Source organism: Myotis nattereri (assembly GCF_964212035.1).
Source record: "Myotis nattereri genome assembly, chromosome: 16".
Classification (NCBI taxonomy): Eukaryota; Metazoa; Chordata; class Mammalia; order Chiroptera; family Vespertilionidae; genus Myotis; species Myotis nattereri.
This window is the reverse complement of record NC_138091.1, coordinates 43,885,515-43,909,469: the sequence shown is the minus strand read 5'-3', so window position 1 is coordinate 43,909,469 and position 23,955 is coordinate 43,885,515. Positions and strand designations below refer to the sequence as shown.

At 50.5% G+C, this 23,955-nt stretch overlaps 1 protein-coding gene across 2 annotated transcripts; it reads left to right on the top strand.

The window, feature by feature from the left end:
* Positions 1-1,398: 1,398 nt before the first annotated feature.
* On the top strand, positions 1,399-22,475 carry LIG3 (DNA ligase 3). Of its 2 annotated transcripts, XM_081110865.1 has the most exons (20): positions 1,399-1,503; positions 4,302-4,852; positions 6,556-6,699; positions 8,533-8,730; positions 10,005-10,156; positions 10,840-11,006; positions 11,119-11,196; positions 11,639-11,807; positions 13,292-13,447; positions 15,169-15,300; positions 15,687-15,766; positions 16,702-16,789; positions 17,105-17,182; positions 17,495-17,618; positions 18,185-18,327; positions 18,623-18,697; positions 19,099-19,245; positions 19,663-19,867; positions 20,215-20,333; positions 21,454-22,475. In XM_081110865.1, the coding sequence occupies exons 2-20, from the start codon at positions 4,306-4,308 to the stop codon at positions 21,685-21,687; spliced, it is 3,036 nt and encodes a 1,011-aa protein (XP_080966991.1). In that variant the 5' UTR covers positions 1,399-1,503; positions 4,302-4,305; the 3' UTR covers positions 21,688-22,475. The 2 variants fall into 2 exon arrangements, 1 of the variants encoding a protein (XP_080966991.1); XR_013997033.1 differs by lacking the exon at positions 19,663-19,867.
* The last annotated feature ends 1,480 nt before the right edge of the window (positions 22,476-23,955 follow it).

The window sequence follows — 23,955 nt, the reverse complement described above, 5'->3', positions numbered from 1 at the left end:
ATCTACATGTTTATCAAAAAAAATGCTCCTTTCTCTCCACCCCAACTGAGCTTGTCCAGGCCACCTTCATCTGTCACAAGAACACCCCCCCCCCCATTCTACTGAGATATAACTGACATATGTATAAGTTTAAAGTTTCAGCATAATGGTTTGGCTTACATAATTGTGAAATGATTATGAAAATAGGTCTAGTTAGCATTCATTATCCCATATAGATACAATAAAAAGGAAAAATGTTATTTTTCCTTAAAATCATGGACTGCTTCATGAATTTGCTTGTCATCCTTGGACAGTAGCCACGCTTATGTGTTATTCTCATTTTAGTATATGTGCAGCCAAAGCCAGCACCAAGAACTTGCTAATAGTTCCCTTACTCAGTCTCTTACTCAGCCTCTCCCCTACACCCAGCTCCAACAGTAGTTACTACTCCCTAACTCCCTAACGGCGCTCAAGGCTCGCTCTCCATCCCCTACAGATAACAAGGCCCAACATACAACGTGGGCAACTCCTCGAGGACCTCATCCTGGCTCCCTCTCACAATACCCAGTAGTTGGCCGTTTCTGGAACCTGAACAGGTTCACTGAATCTCCTGAGCCTGCTACTCTTCTGTAAAAATAGCCATCCTAATCTCTCAAAAAGCTGACCTGAGGTTCAAAAGAAATCATATAATACATTTTAAACTATACACAACCGGGATTGCTCTCCCCATCACTTCTTTGCATGTTATACCTGCTATATCTATCTAGACTCTTCTAGAGCCTCTTTTCAATTCAATGTTTGTAGAATACTGACTATGCGCTATGCCCTGTGTGCAAACAAGACAGAGGGTACACAGAAAAGCAGGCTGAATGACATAACCGTTGCCTTCCTCAAGCTCATTACAATGCAGTTTCGCAGCCCGTATCTTTTTTTTTTTTTAATATATTTTATTGATTTTTTACAGAGAGGAAGGGAGAGGGATAGAGAGCTAGAAACATCAACGAGAGAGAAACATCGACCAGCTGCCTCCCGCACACCTCCCACTGGGGATGTGCCCGCAACCAAGGCACATGCCCCTGACCGGAATCGAACCCGGGACCCTTCAGTCCGCAGGCCGACGCTCTATCCACTGAGCCAAACCGGCTTGGCAGCAGCCCGTATCTTTAAAGACTAGACAATCTCTAACATTATAAGCAAATCAGCGAGTCCTCAGAAGTCCAGGCTGGGCTGCGCTCCCGGGGCCACCACGTCCCGGAACCTCCGCCTTCCCGGCCCGACCGGAGACGAGGAGCCCTGCCACGCGGAGCCCAGAGCCGCCCCGCCCGCCTCACAATCCCCCACGTGGCAGGCGCGGGGTGGGCGGGGCCGGGTGGCGCAGGCTGGGCCCGCACCTTGGCGCCTGCGCGCTGCGGCCGGCTCGAGGACCCGGATTTAAAGAGACAGGCGATACCACCACGGTGGCAGAGCGCGGCCTGTGGGCGCCGGGTCCGCGGCCTGCGCTGTGGGACGGAGCCGGGAAGGCAGGTGAGCAGCGGCGCGGTGGGTCCAGGCAGTAGGGAGGGAGGCGGCCCGGCGCGGGGCTCGGCGCGGCCCGGGAGGCAGCCCCTCAGCTCCTCCCCCGCCCGCCCGCGGAGTGCGGGGCACACCCTCAGTGACGTGGCGGCCCCCCGGGAGCCCATGGGGTTGGCGCGTGGCTCCCCGGACCCCCACGGGTCCACGCCAAGCAGGATGCCCCGCGGGGGCCGCCCCGGACCCGGCCGCGTCCCTTTCCCCAATCCTGGCTGTGTCCTCGGCCCGAGGGGCTCGCTTCCCCGAGTCCCCGGGCCCCCCGGTGTCCGCCGGCCGGGAGCCCCTACCGACTGCCCCGCAAGCACCGCGGAAGGTGCTCCAGGAAAGGCGGCGGAGGCCGTCACTTCCCCGCCCCGTGCAGCCCGCTGAGCCGCGGCGGCCCGCTGCGTCCGGGCCTCGGGTGCCTCTCGGCCGCCTTTGCAGCTGCTGAGCCGGGACTGGGACCCACCGGCTTCCTCCGAGCAGCGCCGGCTTCCTGGTGGCCCCCGCCCCCGGGGCCTCCCACGCAGAGGGCAGGGCGCGGCGAGGGGCTCCTTCCCCGGCGGGTGTGGGCTGCTTTCGTAAACACTTCGCGGGATGTTCTCCGCTCCTTGGGGGAGCCTGCCGCACATACTTCCCTGCACTTCACCTGCGTGGCTCTTCATTTTAAAAACTATGTTTATTGACTTTAGAGAGAGGGAGGGAGGGTTAGGAACATCAATGATGGGAGTCATAGATCGGCTCCCTCTTGCACGCCCCCTGCTGGGGGTCCAGTCCGCAACCCAGGCATGTGCCCTGCGCGGGAAGGAACCGTGACCTCCTGGTTCATGCGTCCGTGCTCAACCAGGCTCTGTGGGTCTTAAACTTTTGGAGATTATTTTTGTGAATTTCATGAAAATCATAGAGTGCTCAAAAAATAAAGGTGCATTTATGAATATGCACATTTTGTATACATTTTCAAGGCGTTCACAGTGCACCCCTCACAAACACACACCAGCCCATCCATGGACTCATTGTAACTTCCCCCACCATTCTGTGAGGTAGGTTTTATTTGGCCTGTTTTAGAAATAAGAAAACAGACCTAGCCCTAGCGGGTTTGGCTCGTAGGCCCTCGGACTGAAGCATCCAGGTCCCACCTACCGCGGTCCAGGCTCCGCCCCCAGCCGGGTGCAGGACTCTGGGGAGGGTGCAGCGGGAGGCAGCCAATTGATGTCTCACATCGATTTTTCTCTTTCTCTCCCCTTCCCTTCCACTCTCTCTAAAAATAAATAGGGAAATAGCCCTGGGTAAGGATTAACAACAACAAAAAACAAATAAGAAAACTCAGGCATTTCTCAAAGATAACATAGCCCCTAAACCCGCGGTTCTCAACCTGGGGGTTGAACGACCCTTTCACAGGGGTTGCCTAAATACATCCTGCATATCAGATGTTTACATTACGATTCATAACAGTAGCAACATTACAGTTATGAAGTAGCAACGAAAATAATTTTATGGTTGGGGTCACCACAGCATGAGGAACTGTATTAAAGGGTCGAGGCATTAGGAAGGTTGAGAACCACTGCAACTGTAAGGGCACACTTGCACTCTCATCCCCAATTCCCGTCCACCTGCATCACATTGCACTGCGTTAAATGAAGTCTGTTTTTCATTACATGTCACCCAATAGCAATGTCACACAAAGTGTACAGGTTGGAATGATTTCCAGTATATTTAAAGTCAGACCTATGAAGATACTTCAGAAAATAGGAATCTAAGAAGATGAGGGGATACCATGCACGTATTATTCCTGCTTCCATTGGGATTGATTTATCAGCTCCTTTGATTCTGGCCGCCCAGATACTTCAGCATCCCCTGATTCGAGTTTCTGAAGTATAAACAGGCTAATTGCACCTAGGGAGCCTCTCTGTGTGCCCAGCTCTGTTCTAAGGCTTTACTCTTAGAATGACAAACCCTTGAGTTTGGCACAATTATTCACACTTTACAGTTGAGGAAATTGAAGAAAGGAGAGGTTAAGTCACCTACCAAGGTCACACAGCTAATGAGCTAGGATTTGAACAGTCTGATTCTAGGCTTCCTTTAATTGCTTCTCGAAATAGGGCTTCTGATTAAATCACAGATCTATATAGATGTGGCTTAGTTTCCAAGGGTGACCTATATCTATACTTCACATTAAAAACATGGAGCCCGGCCTGCCTGGCTCAGTGGTTGAGCATTGACCTTTGAATCAGGAGGTCACAGTTCAGTTCCCAGTCAGAGCACATGCCCAGGTTGCGGGCTGGACCCCCAGTAGGGGGTGTGCAGGAGGCAGCCAATCAATGGTTCTCTCTTATCATTGATGTTTCTATCTCTCTCTCCCTCCCTTCGTCTCTGAAATCAATAAAAATATTTTTTTAAAAAACAAAACTTCATGGGCATGTAATTTTTCTTGGTGATTAAAAAAAAGCTTCAGGTCTTGTAATACTTAACGGTCGTCATTTATTTTGAGTATCGGGTGTTGCTGATGGCCTGAGAAAAGCTTTTATGTTATTTGGATTCTCTTGATTGTGATTTACTAATTATATATGTGTACATTAGGTAATTGAATACCCTTTTGCAGACTGAATTTTACTGTATTAGAACTCTTCTTCATCCTCAGAGGCATTAAATCTTTTATACATTGGAAAGTGTTTGATGAGTCAGCATAGACTATATAGGGCCTTGGCCTTTGAGAATTTGAAAGCCTAGCTCCTCATTTATATCTCACCTTTTCTGCCTCTTGCCCTTTCGTGCAGCTGCATGACTTTGGCTTTCAAGATCCTCTTCCCACCAACCCTCCGTGTACTCAGCCGAAAAGAAGTGCCTCTATTCCGAGAACATCTCTGGCCAGACGTAAAACAATTCAGCCAGTGGTCAGAAACAGGTTGGCTTCCTGGGCGCTGCCTCCTCCAGAAAAGAAAGCCCATTCTGTCACTTCAAAAAGGCAATCTAAGACCACGTGCCACCTGCCTTGCCTTCTTGCCAGGGTCGCATGTGGGGCTCTGCAGCGGGCCCTGTGAGATGGCCGAGCAACGGTTCTGTGTGGACTATGCCAAGCGTAGCACAGCTGGCTGCAAAAAATGCAAGGAAAAGATTGTGAAGGGTGTATGCCGAATCGGCAAAGTGGTGCCCAATCCCTTCTCAGAGTCGGGGGGTGATATGAAAGAGTGGTACCACATAAAATGCATGTTTGAGAAACTGGAGCGGGCCCGGGCCACCACCAAAAAAATTGAGGACCTCACAGAGCTGGAAGGCTGGGAAGAGCTGGAAGATAATGAAAAGGAACAGATAAGCCAGCACATTGCAGGTGGGGTGAATACTGCTTTCTCATCTTACTGGTGCTGAGAAAAAAATGATAAGGAGAGTAGAGTCCAATGTTTATCTGTCTATTTGTCTTCTGTTAACTTTACTTGAAAATGACTTCGAATTCACAGAAAAGTTGCAAGAATAAAAATAATACAAAGAACATTTATATTCCCTTTACCCAGATTTACCTTTTGTTGACATTTAACTGTCTTTGGTTTATTGTCTATGTTTAAGAATAGGAATATTCTCTTACATAACCATACTACATACAGCTAGCAACTTTAGTAAATGTATTCTTTAGTAAATTTATAATACTGTAATCTACCATCTGTATTCCAGTTTTATCCAATTGTTAAAATAATATCTTTTATAGCATTTCCCCCCCCCCTCCAGGATAGAATCCCTATCTTATGATGTGGTATTGCATTTAGTAGTATCTCTTTGGCCTCCTATAATCTGGAACATTCCATAGTCTTTTATTACATTGACATTTTTCAACAGAATATTTATTGGTATATCAGTTTTATCTATCAATTTATTTTCAGTTTGGACTCATAGGTTACTTTTTCCTGGTGGCTTATAATTTTACTGTACTTTATTAATTTGGTGCTTTAATGTCCCATACTTGGCCAGTTGGGAGACACTTTGAGCTGGTTTCTATGTCCTGAGGGCCTTTATCTTGTTTTTTAAAATGTTTTCAAGTCCTCCCTTACTGTCTGGCATAACAGGATGCTCTTAGGTTTACCTTCTATGTATCCTCTGCCTGCCCTGGGATCCGCCATTTCTCTGAAGAGTCCTGGTTCCTGTTAGTGCGGAGTGGCATTAGAGACCAAAATCTGAATGCTACATGTCCTTGTTGCCACAAGTTGTCTTTGCTTTTAAGCCCTTTCAATGGACTAGAACTAGAAAATGTGTATGTATAGACATAAAACACATATACAAACATATAAATAGTAAAGGCTCACATACATGCATATTTATATTAATGCCTATTTTAGAAATCATATACTGATACTTCCAAATCCAATTAGTCCTTTATGACCATCAGTGAAGTAATATTTAAAGTAATATTCATATCTTCAATTAAGTATAGTTTTTGTCACTGTAGGAGGACTCTGTCGCTCTAAAAATGGACATCTATTCTTATTTTGTTTTGTTTCTATCCTTGTATTTTGAGGGGAAAAAGACATCTAGGAGAGAAAACTTCTCATATATACCTTTCTCAAGCTCTCCATCTTCCTCTGCCCTGCCTTAGCCATTGGCCTCAGCCTGTTACTCCTGGACCCATCTCATTCCAAGGAAGGAAAACTTAGTCGCAGCTCCAATAACTCAGCAGCCACAAGTTTTCTTTCTCTGCCCTTTTCACTTACTTTCTTGTGCATCTATAAATTAGGGCTAATTCCATGGAACTGAGGTTCCCAAGTATTATCTATTGAGATATGATTTCTGATTTCCCCCAAATAATCTGGAGATAAAGAGTGTTGATGAAAATGTAAGTTATTATAAAGGGTAACTGGGTCTTTGTCCCCAGAACACCCTTTCCCAATACCATATGACCAGGTACCTCCACCTAGGCAGCAACCAGCCTTGGGGTAACTTACCAGGGTGACCAAGCAAGGCTGTAAGAGCCGCTGATAGGTCCTTTGGAAGCTTTCTCGGGGCTTTCCACTGGCGCATATTTTCCTTTCTTTTGGGGTCCTGCAGATCTGTCTTCTAAGGCAGCAGGCACACCGAAGAAGAAAGCCGTTGTCCAGGCGAAGCTGACAGCCACGGGCCAGGTGACATCTCCAGTGAAAGGTGCTTCATCTGTTCCCAGTACCAATCCCCGGAAGTTTTCTGGCTTTTCAGGTAAGATAGGTCAGGTCTACGTTAGCTGTTATGGTCCTCCTTTTAATTTGTTTTCCTATTTGGGACTGTGGCTAAGAGTGAAATTCTGCCTCAATAATTTGCTTCCATCTGAGCAGAGACAGATAATGCTAATTCGCAATGCCCCACCTATGTAACATTATTTTGTATACTTTATTGTAACAAAGATATTTGCTTTGTGATAATACTTCCCTTTGAAGTAGTTACTTGGGTCAGACAACTTATTATAACCTGCCCTTTACTGCCTTGTTCTTTTGATAATGAAAGAATTTTGAAAAATTGCTTCCCTAATCTTGCCCAAACTAGAGATGAAAGGGAGCAGGCAAGTATCATACGTGCCTTATGTAACTGATAGCATTGGGCAAGGTGGGGCCTTTACATATGCAATTTTGTTTGTTCTTCAGTTAACCTTAGGAAGTTCTTTCATTAGGTCTGTTTTGTAATGAAAAAGCTGATATTCGGGTTCATTATGGAATTGGTATGTATACTGAGGTCCGTTTAACTCCAACACGTGTGCTCGTTTCCCCTACCTCCTCTTGTGTCTTATTTGGAAACTTTCTGTGACCAGCTCAGGTAAGGAAAATGAAGCCAAAACACATGGACACAGGAGTTGTTTGGGAGGATAGCTTTATGTGAGTAAAAGAAGCCTAGACTTGAGGTCAGAAGACCTGGGTCCTGGTTCCAGCACTGAGACCCAACAGCTTGCTCAGGGGATCGAGTCACTTCACCTCTGAGCCTCTGTGGCTCATCTGTGCAGTGGGAATGGCAGCACCTGCCTCCTGTATCCCACAGTGTTCTCACGAGACTACAAGAGAGAAGGCTGTAAAAGGGTGCCTGAGTCTGTGGGATCTTGATTAGTTTAAAATTCTGAGGTGCTTTTTTTTGTTGTTAATGGTAGGCCGAAGGTAGAGAACAGGTCTGGTGACCGTAAAGACAACATATTTCTAGAAAGGCCCTGGTCCTGGGGAGGGAATTTGGGAGAAGTTGAGGGAAACAATGTGTTCTGGTTCTTGCAACCTGCTGAACATCGATGCTCTGGAGACTTGTCCACTAACGTCCTCTTTAGACTCCAGGTCAGAGGTGAGGATGCATTTATAATTTACAAAGCCAGGCAAGCAGCAGTTTCCATCAGCAGGCTGCTTGCTAATGACTCTGCTGCAAGCTTGCAACGTGAAATTTGTTTTGTAAATTGTCACAAAGACGTAGAGGGGATCACTGAAGAGTTGTACAGTTATTTTGGGGTGTATGGAAGAAAAGCCCTGCTCATTGGCAACCTTTAAGAAAGAAAAGAAAGTGGTGATGGGGTGGCAAAGGGCTGAGAATGTCTCTCTTCTCAGGCCTGGGTCTTCTCATCAGGAGGAAGAGATTGAGCTAGATAATATTATGGCTTCTTCCAGCTCTGACAGTCTGCGGTAGCAAAGATTTCACATTGACTAACACGTCCTTTGATTTCTTCTCCCTTCCTCATCCCAACTGTTCTGGGGTCAGCTTCACATACAGTTGCTCTGAGATCCTCCTGGCCACTTTGGCATGAAGGTGGCTTTTGTTCTCTGAGGCGCTCATATAAAGAGGCTCCTCACCTGGTCCTCTGCTTGGGTGTGAAGCCACTGTTTCTTTGCCATTAATAGCTGTGAGATTTGGGGAAGTTACTTGACTTTCATTTCTTTACCTATAAAATGTGATATATGTACCCCAAAGGGCTATTTTGTGGGATTAAGTGAAGCTACATATAGGGCACCAGCAGAGTGCCTGTTACTTTCCCTTTCTTCCTTCTCAGCAAAGAAATGTTGTTTCCTGATGTTTCCTCTCCAACAGCCAAGCCCAACAACTCTGGGGAAGCCTGCTCAAGCCCCACCCTTAAGACAAGTCTGTCCTCAAGCAAATGTGACCCCAAACACAAGGATTGTCTGCTACGTGAGTTTCGGAAATTGTGCGCCATGGTGGCTGAAAATCCTAGCTACAATTCAAAGACCCAGATCATCCAGGACTTTCTTCGGAAAGGCTCAGCTGGAGGTGAGGCCTGGAGCATTCTGGGTGGGATTTTCCTCTAGAGAGCGCAGAGCCATAGCCGGATTCATGGGCATGTGAACTCTACAGTTGCACAGGTTGAATTCTCTGCCATTGATGGCTTGAAATTCTTTTTTTCTTATATATATATATATATATATATATATATATATATATATATATATATAATTTTAGAGGCCCGATGAACAAAATTCGTGCAAGGGGCTCGGCCCCTGCCACTGCGGCTGCCTCAACCTCAGCACGGCTGCCAGGGAGTTGGGGGGGCCCACTGCAGCTTCGTCCAGAAGGTCGTCCAGTCTAATTAGCATATTATGCTTTTTATTATTATAGATTTATTGATTTCAGAGAGGAAGGGAGAGGAGAGAGAGAGATAGAAACATCAATGATGAGAGAGAATCATTGATCAGCTGCCTCCTGCATGCCCACACTGGGGATGGAGCCCACAACCCAGGCATGTGCCCTGACCAGGAAGCGAACCATGACCTCCTGGTTCATAGGTCACTCACTAAGCCACGCTGGCAGGGCCTGGCTTGAAATTCTTAATACATTTTTTAAAATACATTTTTATTGATTTTGGAGAGGGAGGGAAAGATAGAAACATCAATGATGAGAGAGAATCACTGATTGGCTACTTCCTTCATGCCCCCTACTGGGGATCAAACCTGCAACCTAGGCATGTGCCCTGATGAGGAATCGAACTGGACTTCCTGGTTCATAGGTCGACGTTCAACCACTGAGCCAAGCCAGCTGGGCCAATTCTTAATAATTTTGAACAAAGAGCCCCACATCTCTCTTTTTTTACTGGGCCCCGCCAAGTATGTAGCCAGTTCTGCTTCGAGCACATTGGCATCTCTCGTCCCTGCCCTTATTCCACCCAAGGAGGCCAGAAACATCCATCCCATATGACCAAGGGGAAGATTCACTGTCCTGCATGTTTATTAGGTTTTTGTGAATCATTGCACAGCTTGGAGTAGAAACTTCCAACTCTGCTTCTTTCATTCATCTAACAAGTCATCATTGAGCATCTATAATGTGCTCATCACTGGGGACACTAAAGTGACAGTCATGGCTCTGCCCTGTGGGAGTTCATCCAGGGGCTACATTAGGGGAGGCAGACACATAAACCCCCAAACCCCGTGACCTCTACTACTGTCGTGAAGTGCACGGGGTGCTGTAGCAGCACAGGCAGCAATGTAGACATCTCTCCGTTCCTTGAGTTTATGTATTTATTTGTTCAAGCTCCTTTCTTCTGTCTCCAGATGGTTTCCACGGCGACGTGTACCTAACGGTGAAGCTGCTGCTGCCGGGTGTTATTAAGAGCGTTTACAACTTGAATGATAAGCAGATTGTGAAGCTTTTCAGCCGCATTTTTAATTGCAGCCCAGATGATATGGCACGAGACCTAGAGCAGGTCAGAGGAGAGGGAGGGTAGGCGGCATTCCAGGTGGGGTTCTGCCAAGCCAGGCACCTGCGATCTCTTTTATTCTGGTTGGGGCACATGCTGTTTTAGGAACCGAAACCCATGTGAGGAAGCTTCCGTTATGAGAGAGCGAAGGGGAGGCCACAGCTGTTAGTTTCATAAGGTTTTGAGGATTGAAGTCATATTACTGCTGAGCCACGAAACCCAGCACTCGAGGGTCAGGATTTGAGACTTCCTGCTATCTCTCCTGGGGCTCTTTTTGGACCCTATTTTTTCTTGCTTCTCCTCCTCTCCCCCATAACTTGGGCTTACCATTCAGCTTTAGTGTGTCCATGGCTCTAGCCCTGGCACCATGGAAAGTTTCTATCTGAGCACCCCCATTATCCGATGACCATATTTGTCTCTTAGTTCCAATTCTAATGGGAATCAGATTGGCTCAGCCCTGAATTAGTCCTTGTGTCACTTTTCAGCTAAGGCAGGTGGCCTGATCCTTTGGTGAATGGAGGTACTCTTTCCAGAAACTGTGGGTGGGATAGATTCTCTAAGAAGCGAGGTCAGTGTGTGTGAGCTGGGGATAGGAGCAGTGATTGGAATCTCCTCAGGTCCTAGGGGATTGGGCAATACACTTGGCCACGTTGGGGTTGCAGCAGTGGCATTTTGGTTTTTGGAGACAGGGTGACGTGTCAGAGACAATCAGAGTCTTCTTTGAGCAGAGCAAGTCTTTCCCCCCAGCTGCCAAGAGCCTTCTCACCATCCAGGAGGTGGACGAATTCCTCCTGCGGCTCTCCAAGCTCACCAAGGAGGATGAGCAGCAGCAGGCCCTGCAGGACATCGCCTCCAGGTCAGGGAGCTGCCCAGTGGGGATGGGTTAGGGAAGGTGGAATCACTAGGGAAGGAAGGTTTGGGGATTCAGAGCTCTTCAAAGACCAAGTTGAATGTGCCTCATCCCCTAGGTGTACAGCCAACGACCTTAAATGTATCATCAGGTTGATCAAACATGATCTGAAGATGAACTCAGGTGCAAAACATGTGTAAGTACTAGCTCCTCTGACAGCCTAGGCTGCCAGTTTCCTTTGTTGCCAGCTGGTGTCAGGACTTTGGAGTCCCGATCTGGATTTGAATCCTGATTCTGCCTTCTTCCTTTCTGGGGGTCCTGTCACTTGGCCTAGCTCGGCCTCCATTTCCCCATATGTAAATGGAGATAACAGTACCCTTCTCCCAAGAGGGAATTATGTTCAGTGAGCATAATATGAGTCAGCTGCCCACTCCAGCCCCCTCTTGGCTAGAGTAGCGTCCACATAGGCACAGTGTCTCAGAAGAGCTGCGCTGTCCAGGAGCTCTTTTCTCCTGTGATAGCCTTTAGACAGAGGACACAGCCCTTTCCCCTCTCTCCTCTGTGAGGACAGCCTGCTAGCCAGAGCAATAAGGTCAAAGGCAGGGTTTGTGTATCTGTGCTCCTGTCCACATTGGCAGGTTAGACGCCCTCGACCCCAATGCCTATGAAGCCTTCAAAGCCTCGCGCAACCTGCAGGACGTGGTGGAGCGGGTCCTGCACAATGAGCAGGAGGTGGAGAAGGAGCCAGGCCGGAGACGAGCTCTGAGCGTTCAGGCCTCACTGATGACCCCAGTGCAGCCCATGCTGGTGAGGATGCTGCTCGGGCCCTGCTTCTACCCCTCTCTGGGTACCCTCTCCTTCCTTGGGAGATCTAGGAGGGTGTGAATGCTGATGGCCTTACGAGGTGATTGAGGAGTTTGGGGAAGGAAGAGTGGACATGTAGAAGGATGTTTCTCAATGGGGAGGTAAAGGCAGAGAGAGGACACCATGATCTCGTGGGAATACCTGAACTCTAGGCCCAGCTCTGCCATCAGCAAGTTAGTGTTCTTATCTGATGTATGAAACCCTCTGAAGCATCTCCCTAGGATGGTTTTTCCGTCATCTTTCCTGAAGACATGTGGATTTGTAAGGAACTCCTGAGTTTCTGTGACCTGCCTCAAAATAGCTCGTAGCTTCCCATGGCAGGGTGACTTGGGCACCCTTTTCTTCTGGAGAGAGGAAGCTTAGAGAATGAAGTCCAGCTCTGACAGATCATCTTGGGCCTCCGCTCATTTCTAAGAAATAGGGTTTCCTTTCTGGCATCGGTTTTCCCTGTATGTGTGCTCCATGCCTATTATGAGATCCTTTGGGTTCATTCGTGCAGTGCTTTTTATGAAACTGTCTTGTGTATTTTACTGAAGCCTAGGTTTAGGATTTTATGTGTGGGGTAGGGAAGTATTCTCTCCCTCCCTCCTAGGAATGTGCGAGGGACAGCCAGCACCAAAATAGCAAGATCTCTATCCCAGGGACATACCCCGGTCATCTGCAGTAGTGGCTTTCTGACTTTTATTAGAATTCTTCCTGGAGTCTGTTCTACAAACTGTCATTTGAAGAGTGGCGTGGGTTATATAGCTTAGTGGTTAACCACACACCTTTGGAGCTGGGCCCAAGTTCACACCTAATTCCTGCCATTTACTAGCTATGTAATCTTAAGTGAGCACTTAACTTATTTGAACTTCAATTTTCTGACCCATAAAATGAAAACAGTATTATCTATCACATAAGATACTACATCGAAGATGAAAGGCAATGTGTATGCGATCTGACACATATTAATATCCCCCAAATGGTAACCGTTATTGTTTGCATCTGGATGGCACAGGTATCTGATAAGCACCCCTGTGTCCTGTCCTGTCCTAGGAACCCCTGGTCACTGCTACCCTGCCAACGTTACTGTCACCTGCACTCTCATCTTATCTCTATGTACCTCCTGTGCTGAGATAACCAGTATGTTTAGTAAGCCAGAGCCCTGCAAGGTCCTAAATTATTGTGGGTGGGGAGAGTGAAACGCTGTTTCAGTGGAATTCTGTTAGCTCTACAATGAATTGCATTCATAGTCCTCAAAGTGCAAGCTCCTATGTCCACTCCAGATATGACATTACCCAGCCTTTTCCATCCCTATCACCTCGTCAGTGTCCTGCCCTGAGGGTGTGCTTCAGTAGGCATCCCAGGACCCTTGGGCTGTCCCTGCTGAGCACCCCTCATTGGAAGAGCACCTGTAAATCTCCAGGCTTTTCTCCCCCACCCCCGAGGCCGAGGCCTGCAAGTCCATTGAGTATGCGATGAAGAAGTGTCCTAATGGCATGTACTCTGAGATCAAGTATGATGGGGAGCGAGTCCAGGTGCATAAGGACGGAGATCACTTCAGCTACTTCAGCCGCAGTCTCAAGCCCGTCCTACCGCACAAGGTAAGGTCCCTTCCTTCCTACCAGGACTGTTTTTCCCTTCTGCCTCTTAAGACTCAGGGCCAGAGTGCCATCGCCATTCCAGCTCTGCTGTGCAATAGGTTTGTTTTGTATTTGTTGAGTGAATGAGTGAATTCACTCATTCAGCTTTGGACTCTTCTAATGATGAGGGGTTGCTTGCTCAGTCGGCCAGCCAGAGCCCAGGCTTGGGTTAGTCAGCACAGAGCCCCAGGGGACATTGATGCTTCCCCTGCCCACAGTGAAGGTGGGACAGGGAGCCGATCTGGAGAGTGACTTGTGGTTGTTTTTTGCGTTTCCATTTCCTGTGTGCTCCCCACTGAGGTACATTATGGTTCAGGTACAAAGGGGCTATTGGGTTGTCAATCGTGAATTTGTTCAACAAATATTTATCAAGTGCTTAGTCTGTGCTAGGCACTGTTCTAGGGGTGGCCATAGAGCAGAAAAATTACAAAATAGAACCAAAGCCCTGGTCCTCTGGAAGCTACATTCTGCTGTAAACAAAGCCCCCTGGGGGGTATCTGGGAGCCCTTAACCGGGGCATTGAGAACCTCATTCCTCAGCCCTCTCAGCTCTCAGGGCCTCTGGGAGGGCTTCCTTCAAGGAAAAGCAGCTGGAACATCTGGCCCCAGTAGCTAGTGAGTATATGGACCTCCTATCCACGCTGCCCCTTCTGTCCTGGCTCAGAGCCCCCAGGGTGAGAGGCCGTGGTGTGTGCCTCAACCTTCCCTCAGCGGGGCCTTCCTGTGGCACATGGAGCAGTCAGGTGTTCGTCTCAGGTGTCCCAGAGGACAGCCAGGAGCCGTTTCCCTAGGGAGCCTGAGTGCAGGCTCCGTGCGCTGGGCACACAGGGACACTGCTGAGGGACTGCTCCTGGCAAAGTGGCTCAGTGGGCACCTCCTGTTCCCCGGGAGGAGTCGGAGCCCAGCTCCCCAGAATGTGAGCCCTTTCCCTGCTCTCCTTATAAAGTTCACTCACCCCTTATTTCTCCTGTGGTTTTGACTTGTAAGGGGATTGAAACAGAGTGGAACGGATGTGCAGGCCTTTCCTGTCCCCCCTCTGTAAGAACGACGTGTTTGTGGTCTGCCCCCTGCCAGGGAGAAATTGGACCCCAGTCAAGGACCTCGCTGCTGGCATCACTGAGCAGGGCTGCCATGGGCAGCAGTGGGCTTCTCCCTCTCGGGAGCTGTTGGAAGCCAGGGCTCTGCCTTGATCAGGAAAAACCCAATCCCAAGCTTCCTTTCTTACTCTATCTGAAGATGGCTCTGGGTTCAGAGCTCCCACTCAGAGAAGCCTCTTCTCGGGTTTCCTTGCTGCTCCTAAGGGGGTTCATTTCTTCCTTTCCATCTTTCCCATCCAGTCTGTTTTCCCCACAGATCTCTGCCTGCCCACCTTTCCTGACTCTCGTCCTGCTGACCTGCCCCCAAGTATTCTCTGTTTCTTCCTTTTCCGCCAAGCTCCTCCATAGCCCATAGACAAGGACTCGGCATGGGCCAGCCTCCCCCTGGGCCTGGACAGGGTTCTGAAACACACCCCTCCTCTTGTCCAGGTGGCTGGCAAGGCCCAGGTCGGTGTCTTCCATTAGCTGGGCTTCCATGTGCTGGTGTTCTGTGTTCCCGCTGGGGCCTGGGCTTTGCTTTCTGTGGCTTGGCTTCAGGTCCCTGCTGCCTACTTCTCCCTCACGTAAGTGACTCTTCTGACTCCAGGTGGCCCACTTTAAGGAATACATCCCCCAGGCTTTCCCTGGGGGCCACAGCATGATCTTGGACTCTGAGGTGCTCCTGATCGACAACAAGACAGGCAAACCATTGCCCTTTGGAACGCTGGGCGTGCACAAGGTACTGGCTCAGGGCAAAGGTGCAAAAATGAGTGTGTGTGTGTGTGTGTGTGTGTGTGCGCGCGCGCGCACGCACTATCGGTCTGAAAGTGGAGGAATCGATCACTCAGGGTTGGGCTTATTCCTCATTTCTGAATTAACCCAGAGTTTAAGTCTTTTGTTTTTTGGCATAAAAAGGAGCTAGTATTGGGAACTAACTATAATTGGGTTGGTTTCTATTCAGGACCATCTGCTAAGTGCCCTTACGGACCAGGGACCTCAAAGCACAAATAGGAGTTTTCTATCAGGTGCTTCAGAGGGTCTCCAGAAGTAACCGGTGTTACCCATTTCTCACTCCCTCTTACTTATTTCTCCCTCTGTACCTACTACCCTCCTCTGCCCTTACAGAAAGCTGCCTTCCAGGATGCTAATGTCTGCTTGTTTGTTTTTGATTGTATCTACTTCAATGATGTCAGCTTGATGGACAGGTGAGGAACCTATTTGCAGTTCCTGGGTAGGGAGGTGGGGAGTTCAGGTTGGAAAGGAGGGTAGAGAAGGGGCTGGATCGCATACCCCTGTGCCCAGGAGCTGGGCAGGGCCAGGGCCGGCGGCAGGAGAATGCTGAGAGCTAGCACACGTGCAACACAGTCAGCTCCCCATTCAGTGTGAGGAAGAGAAGATCTGCCGAGGCCTCGTTTCTGAGCGCCTAAGTCACCATCCCGCCCCCAAACTTTCTCCGCGACAGCAGCATGGCCGGTTGGCAGAAACAGACTGTGAGCACAGTAGGGTTTCAGTTTCTTTCTCCAACAGCACCCATGGGACATAAGGCAGATGGTTTTCAGCTCAGAGGTTTTTGCCTTCAGAAGAGGCTCACAGCAGGAAGCTCATGATGGGCCAGGGGGTTGGGGAAGGGAGCTTGTGTACCGGTGCCACCACCCCCCACACTGGCTGCCATCCTTGAGCGTGGAGGGGAAGGGCAGTGGAAGGGAGAAAGAGGTGTTGGGGGTAGGAGTTGTGGTTTGGGCTTCAGGTCCTGAGGCCGAGGCCTGCTGACCCAAGAAACAGCCAGCCTTGGGCCTGGGATGAGGCAGGTGCCAGGGATTAAAAAAAAAACAAAGAGTCGGCTTCCTTTTTGGGTGGGACCAGAATTCATATAATCTGTTTGGGCTAGACGCCAGTTCTCCCATGATTCAATAAAGTAGAAACAGGAACTATAGGATGAGGTGGCTCTATGCCACAGCTCACACTGTCTTTGGCCACAAAAGGAGCCTCTGTAGCCCTTGACGGGCAGAACTGTTAGACACGAGGGCTTGAAGCTATGGCACAGTGTCATGAAGCAGTATGTCATTGTGTCCCTTTCCTCTTTAGAACTAATGGGGGTGGGAGGATCCTGGCCTGAACTCAGCTCTCATGCCCCCTTTAGGCCTCTGTGTGAACGGCGGAAGTTTCTTCATGATAACATGGTTGAAATTCCCAACCGGATCATGTTCTCAGAAATGAAGCAAGTTTCGGTGAGAGAAGACCCCACCTAGGCAGCACCTAATGGTTTGAAAGCAGGGCAGAGACCCCTTGAGCCCGATGTGACTGAGAGAATGAGTTATATTATGGGGGCTGCTGATGTGCATATGTTGTCTCCTAGTCTCCACCTAGGAGGGCAGGGCATGAAACCTAGGTGGGCTCCCTGTGTCTCAAAGCCACAGCATCTTGGCAGGGTCCCTGCTTTGCAAACCCTTTGTTCTGTATATTCAAGTCAAGGTGTTTCCACATAGCACCCTCTCAATTCACATACCCTCTCGATTCTCAACATCTCTCCTCTTGTCCCTCAGAAAGCATCCGACTTGGTTGACATGATAAACCGGGTGATCCGAGAGGGCCTGGAAGGGCTGGTGCTGAAGGACGCAAAGGTAAGATGGTCACAGGCTTTGCCTTCTGTGTACTGAGCCCTCCCTGCTGGGCCTTTCCAGCCCTGGCCAGGAGATGGCAGTGGTGGCCTGAGGTGTTGGAGATGGGTGCTGAGGGGCATCTTTCCAGGGTTTGGACAGCGCTGTTCTGGATCTAGAGAATGGGATGCTGTGTCTCCTGTAATGCTGGAGCCCAAGGGCTCTTCCCTAGAGTGGGATCGGCAGTGGAAGGTCTGATATGTTGTGTGAAGAGTTAAATCCCGCCCTCATGGCGTTTCCATTCTAGTTTGTGGTTTCTCTCTTGCTTCCCCTCAGGGTACATATGAGCCTGGAAAGCGGCATTGGCTGAAAGTGAAGAAAGACTATCTGAATGAGGGGGCCATGGCTGACACAGCTGACCTGGTGGTCCTTGGGGCCTTCTATGGACAAGGGAGCAAAGGTCAGGGTGGGCTCTGGCAGATACTTCTTTGAAAGGCACCACTCAGGGTACAGGCTGTCCTTTTTACCAGCTTGACTTGCCAGCAAGGCCAGTATGACTTGCAAAGTTCTGGATCAGCGGTCCCCAACTCAGCCCATGTCACCTCAGCAGTCAGCGACATCTGAGAGCTGAAGACTTGGGCAGGAAGAGGTCAGACAAGAATAGCCTGTGCTAGCCCAACACAAAGAAACTCACCACCACCTACTCAGGGCCTGGCAGCCTTCTCAGAGAAAATCTCAATTTCCTGACTAGAGGGAAAGCTGGGGTCTGAAGAACTAGTACTTTTAGGACCTACTGTGTGTCAGGCACTGTTCATTTCCTTTTAGTCCTCACCAGAGCCCAGCAAATTGTGTGATCATCCCTAATTTACTGAAGAGGAAATTGGGGCTCATAAATGTTAAACTTATACAGCAAGTAAGAGTTAGACCCAAGCGGTGAGCTCGCACTCTGATGCCCGCTGCTCACGGGTGGGTGGGGCTGGCAGAGAGGGCTCCCTCCACCCACAACTCAGCCCTCCCTCCTCCCAGGTGGCATGATGTCCATCTTCCTCATGGGCTGCTACGACCCAAGCAGCCAGAAGTGGTGCACAGTCACCAAGTGTTCAGGAGGCCATGATGATGCGACGCTCGCCCGCCTGCAGAAGGAGCTGGACATGGTGAAGATCAGCAAGGTAGGGAGAGCTGCTGGCCCTGGCCTCTGAGACAGGCCGCACTTTGGGGACCGCAGGTAGCGTTTATCTATCTGTTCCTGGGAGCAGTGTTAGGCCTTCAGAGTCTCGGAGTGCCTGCCTACCTTGTGGGAACGGCTGCAGGCCCTCAAGGTCACACCCTCTCTGGGCAGGGAGGACCCCAAGAGCTGAGGGTCAGCCTCTGTGCTGAGTCACTTCTCATAGTCCCATGACCCGGAGAGGCTTAAGTCTGGTTTTGGCTTGGGAATAGCCCAAGACAACATCTTTTTTCCTCCAGGATCCCAGCAAGATACCCAGCTGGCTGAAAATCAACAAGATCTACTATCCCGACTTCATCGTCCCAGACCCGAAGGTATCAACCCAGCAGCCTGCGGACCTTCAGCCCATAAAATAAGCTCGCAAATCCTCTAGGTCCATAGAGATGCCTTCTCAACCTCACTGGCAGTCTATCCCAGGGCAGGGATCTGGGCTGCGCAGCCCACACTGAGGAATCCTCCTTAACAGAGAGGGAGAGCGACTACCCAACCCCACTCACAGAGGGTCTGCTCTACAAGTGACCTGGCCCAATCCCTGCTCTCAGTCAGAGAAACTGAGACCCAAAGAAGACAGTACTTCCTAAGGTAGCGGTAGTAGCAGCAGCAGCAGCAGCAAGACATGACCCACCCCCCGCCAGCCAGGGCTCAGGTTCTGTCTGCACTGCTGGGTGGGAGACGTTGCCTCTTAGCCGCGAGTGACCCAACTTCCTCCTGACAGAAAGCTGCCGTGTGGGAGATCACAGGGGCTGAATTCTCCAAATCCGAGGCTCACACTGCCGACGGGATCTCCATCCGGTTCCCTCGCTGCACCCGAATCCGGGATGATAAGGACTGGAAATCTGCCACCAACCTCCCCCAACTCAAGGTGCCAGCTGCATGTGTGTCCTCCACCCGATTGTCCCAGCCTTGAAACCGTGGGCATTTGGCCTGTGCTCTGTCTTCTTCCCATTCCACTGAGACAGGCAAGGACAGGTAGAAAGGGAGACCAAACTGCGGCAGAGCCTGGAGCAGCAGCGCTGGGCGCTGGGTCCTAGAGCGAGAGCTCTGCTCTCACAGCATCTGCTGAGGGCTCGCCCCAGGCTAGTCTCTACGCTGTTAGTAAGAACAGGGAATAGTACAGTGATTTGTATGGATTACTCAAGAAAACAGCCAAAGTTTAGAAAGGCGCCCAGGAGGCCAGCTTTTCCCTAGGGATTTTCTCTCTTCCCTGTCTGTTCCCCAGACGCATGTGCCTAAAACAGACCACACAGACCGCCTCTGAGGCCACCCCCCTCCTCTGCAGGAACTGTACCAGCTGTCCAAGGAGAGGGCGGACTTCACTGTGGTCACTGGCAACGAAGGGAGCTCCACTGCAGGGGGCAACAGCGGGGAGAATGAGGGCACCTCGGGGCCTGCTGTGCCTCAGAAGGCCAGGACCTCCCCCAAGCAGTCCTCCCCCAGTGCCAAGAAGGCAGGAGGGAAGCTGCGCCACCCCAACAGCAAAAATGGTAAGAAGGGAAGGGCAGCGTGAAGGCAGACATCAAAGGACAGGACCCAGTCTCCCATTCCAGCTCTCGGACCGTGATTCTTTGTCCATGCAGCTGACATTGACTGCACTCCTGTTGTGTGTCCAGCCATGGGCCAGAGTCCATTCTGCTGGGCACTCCATTGCTCAGTAAACCTATGACAGGACCCCGGGAGAGCCCATCTCTGGGGATTAGCTACCTCTGAGCTCTCCCTTCTCCCCCTGCTCACAGCAGAGCAGGCCTGGCCCTGTCTGCTGCCCTGACTTCAGGGACCACTGTCAGCTCCCCTGAACCTCTCCTTAGCTCTTACCCCGCGTGCTCTCCTGCAGGCCACAAGCCGACTGCAAAGCCTTCCCCTGTGAAAGTGGGGGAGAAGCTGGTCACGAAGTCTCCTGTGAAAGTGGGGGAGAAGCGGAAGGCTTCTGATGAGACTCCGTGCCACGCAAAGGTGAGGGTGAGGAGTGTACCAGGGGCTGGTTTGGTCCAGGGCCTCATGTTCCCAACACCCTGCACTTGAACTTTGAGAGATGAGCAAAGGTGTTTTCGGGACTAAGGCCTAACCCCTCCCCTCCCGCAGCTGCTCTACCTGTGCCCTCTCGTTGCCTTGCAGAGGCGGCTGGCCAGTGAGCCGAGAGGAAGGAGAGCTGTGTCTGCAGGCAGGAGGTAGACAGCCCAGCCCAGCCGAGAGGCTGCAGGGACCCACCACAGTTGACATTAAAGGGGAGAAAGCCCAGTCTGGGTATGGGAGTGCAGCAGTGTGAGTTTGTGCTCAGGATGGGTGCAGGGCCGGCCAGCAACGAGGGGAGAGGGCACCATTGGCTTAGTGCCTGTCCTCGCACCTAGAAGCCTTTTCCCTTTGGTGCTCCCTCAGGTTTCGATTACACTCAACCACTTACGGAGGCTGGTAACTAGGCTCAACCCTGGGGGAGCTGGTGGCCCGAAGGGCAGATAGAGAAGCCAGCCTTTGGTCACTGGAGAGAGTGATCACACCACCCACACCCTGCAGGCCCCAGCAGACCTGTGGGACCTTTGCCATCTTTTCCCTACCTGAAGCCCTTGAATCCATCCACAGCAGTGAGCTGGGCTCCTGGCCCCCGTTCTAGCTATCTGTGCAGTGCACTGCTTGAATGAACAACATCACTGCCCACCAGCCACTGGATGGTCCTTGGAGACATGTACTTTTCCCTTCAGGTTCCAGTGCTGGGACCTGTCCCCTCTCCCTTTCCTCTACAGTAAGCATGTCAAGCTCACAGCCAGCGGGCCACATGCTTGCTCTGCAGGGATGGAGGAGTGACATGGCCTCAGCCACACATGTGCTGGGTAGCAGGCATAAGAACCCAGCAGGTCTCCATCCCTGTGTACTATGAAGTGGCTGGAGGGTGGGGGTGTTGATATCTGTGCCTTTTCCCCAGTAAACCTTTTCCAGTCATGTCCCGACGGCTAGCGAGGCTCCCTACGTCTCACCTCCTATTCTAACCCTCTTCTGGTCTATGCTCATCTTTGTGACCTACCTGCCCCCAGCACAGATTGCCCCACTGCGACCCCTCCCTGATCCTGTGCATTTGCAGGTGCTGCTGGACATCTTCACTGGGGTGCGGCTCTACCTGCCACCCTCCACACCAGACTTCAGCCATCTCAGACGCTACTTTGTGGCATTTGATGGGGACCTGGTACAGGAATTTGACATGGCCTCAGCCACACATGTGCTGGGTAGCAGGGACAAGAACCCTGAGGCCCAGCAGGTCTCCCCAGAGTGGATCTGGGCATGTATCCGGAAACGAAGACTGGTGGCTCCCTGCTAGGACTGCTGCCTTTCCTCTCCCTCCTGCCTACCCTTCCCGGCTGGGGCAGAACCCAACTGGGCAAAGATGGACTTTCTTCTCCAAGCAGCGCGTCTTCCAAAACCCACCAATTGTGCATGGTCTCTCCCCAGCCAGGAGTCAGGTGCTCGGGGTGCCACCAGGGCAGTCACCCTCTCCTGTGGGCTTGTATAGATCTTCCAGATCTAGGTGCTGGTTTTGTTGTCTTTTAGTGTTCTTTAAAAAGGAGCTTTTCTTCCTTTTTAAAATATCTTGCAGCTATCTCTGCCCTTCCCCCACTCTCACCCCCTGTAATTTCCCTGGTGATTAAGGAGTACAGGCTGGGCTACCGAAGGTCTCTCCTTCCTTGCCTGCCCCTTTCACCTCCGTGCTCATTTTAAAGTTGCGTTCCTCGGACTGCCCTCCCTCAGAAATGCTGCGTTTGTATTTGGCAAAACGTGCATTCAGTCTGGCCCTTTTTGCCAGGAATGAAGCCTCATCTGAAAGGAAACAAAATTAATTTTACGACTTAATTGTCTGGTTCTCCTGGTGCAGGGTGTGGGTCTGCTGGACCAGGATCAGGTAGGAAAGTGGGGCCTTTATGAAAAAAAGGGAGGTTTGGGCTACTCCTTTGGGGGGATACAGGCTCCAGGAGGATCAGCCTCCCCAACATCTGGAAATAAGACTGCTCTTTAGGATAACCCCGAGGACATCTACACAGCCTGCTTAGAGGAAAGACTCCTGTGCCACCCAAGGCTGTTTTTTTTGAATAAAGGGAAACAATTTAGACGAGTGATGTTCAATAGAACTTTTTGCGGCAACGGATCCACACGAGTTAGCCACGTCAGCTGTTGAGCATTTGAAATGTGGCCAACACAACTGAGGAGCTGTGTTTTCATGCTAACCCAACCTGAAGTGGTCACATGTGGCTAGTGACTACCACACTGGATAGTGCAGGTAGACCTGGTTCAAATCCAAGTCCTGATATTTAATAGCTATAACTTTACACAAGTTATTCAACATCTATGCCTCCAAAAGGAATGGGGCTAGGAATTGGCCCTAAATCATGGGGTTACCTTAAAGAGTAAATGAACTCAAGGTAAGTTCTGAAAGCACTTAGCACAGCCTCGCTGAGTTGGGAAAATCAACAGTGGCATGCGTGTTCAGACGCTACCCAGGAGAGGCCTGGCTCTAACCACTTCCACAGCCTCTTGCCTGTGTGACAGCTCAAGCTGGTCTGAATGCAGCTCATCAGGTGGCCATCTGGTTCTACACTGGCTCCTGTGTTCGCAGGCTTGCTGCCTTCTGAGGGTCAGTTCCCTTTTTTCATATTAAGCTAGTAGGCTGGTGTGTTCTCCCCATGAGTTAGGTGAATAGGACTCAACCTCTAGAACTTTTGTCTGGGCCTGTAGGTTGAGAACCACTCCCTCCCACCCAGCCCCGCTCTGGTTTGCTCAATGAAGGCAATATACTCTTGCTGGGAGGCTGTTTGCCAGTCAGCTTGGAGGCCAACTTTAACCTGATGGACTGGGTCTCCACCTGTTGGTTAGAATGTGTGGGGAGGAAGGAGCAGGAGGGGGAGGTGCTGCCTTGTCTCTGGCTCAGGACAAGGGGTGGTTTTGAATAGGCACCATTCAGTCTGGCTTCAGTATTGGGAATAAGACACCCTTTTTATTCTACCCTCAGTGGAGACAAAAGCTGATCCTCTGAGCACTGACCTACATAAATTTCCACCCCCTCTCCAGCCTCCAGGCCAAACAACTGGACAGGGCAGCAGAACAAGGCACTCCCCTGGAGAATTTGCCAAAGGACACACCACTGCCCTTTGGCCCAACTGACCAGCCCCAACCCCACGTGTCCTTCTGGGTGCCTACACGCAAGGCGCAGCCTCACAGCTGAGGGTGTGCTTGCCGGGCGTGCTCTTCCATTCACTGTTGAAAGCGTTTTCCTTCCAGTCTCTCTGACATGAGGTTTTTCTGAGCTGCTGAGATTACACCATATATACGATTTTGTATCCTTTCATGTATTTCCATAGACCTTGAGCCTTTGTAAGCTGTTGCTTGGCAGCAGACAGAGGTCCTCACAGGGCTCAACGGGTCAGCAGCCCAGAACAATGAAGACAAAAGGCTGTGGCTCCGCCTCAAGCCTTTACACGCTGGACAAGTCCTCAGTCACAGGGCAGAGCTGCACACAACCTGGCTCTCCCAGAGGCTGCATTCTCACGAGTCCCCTCCCCTGGGCACTTGATCAAGGAGGTGTTTGCAGGCCTGT